The sequence below is a fragment of the Penaeus monodon genome, chromosome 24, assembly GCF_015228065.2.
Source record: "Penaeus monodon isolate SGIC_2016 chromosome 24, NSTDA_Pmon_1, whole genome shotgun sequence".
In the NCBI taxonomy this organism is placed as follows: Eukaryota; Metazoa; Arthropoda; class Malacostraca; order Decapoda; family Penaeidae; genus Penaeus; species Penaeus monodon.
In genome coordinates, this window is record NC_051409.1 from 26929410 (window position 1) to 26929968 (window position 559).

Sequence of the window (559 nt, forward strand, 5' to 3'; positions counted from 1 at the left end):
ATTAATTGAAAATGTTAATTATAATGCTGATATTGCAACAGGAAGTGATACAAACTGTAGTTAAAAAAGAGTAGTCATATTCCCTTTTATCTGCATTGATTTTGTAGATATTGAACTCATAGTACAAACTTATAAAAGTATGATTTTTCTTTACTTTTTATTGTAGAAGAAACTATTTTTAACATGTATTTTGAACATTTTTATTATGCATAGGGTATTTATTGTTCTGTTGTCTTCAGGTTCTGACAAACCTTGCAACAGATGCCAACATATCTGTAATACTGCGAGAATTTCAAACCTACATCGGATCCTCTGATAAGGAGTTTGTTGCTGCTACAATCCAGGCCATTGGAAGGTTGGTTACTGAAAGAATTTGAAGTTGAAAAAAAATAATGATTTGAATGTTTCTTATATATTCTGAAGTTTCATTACAACTCCCTATGTAAATTGTTGGGAGCTGGGGCTGTTTGTACGAAGAGGTGGTAAGCCTTGGTTGAGTTACTATTTCCTTGTTTTTTAATGTTTATAATATATTTGAAAACATTTGCTATTATACTGC

General features: G+C 30.6%; 1 protein-coding gene across 1 annotated transcript in view; it reads left to right on the forward strand.

Annotated features, from left to right (window-relative positions):
* Nucleotides 1-559, forward strand: part of LOC119588699 (AP-3 complex subunit beta-2-like) — a gene marked incomplete in the record, with an annotated part of 6145 nt that overhangs the window by 429 nt on the left and 5157 nt on the right. The window contains 1 exon segment of the mRNA XM_037937337.1: nucleotides 234-355. Coding sequence (XP_037793265.1) covers nucleotides 234-355 — 122 coding nt within the window.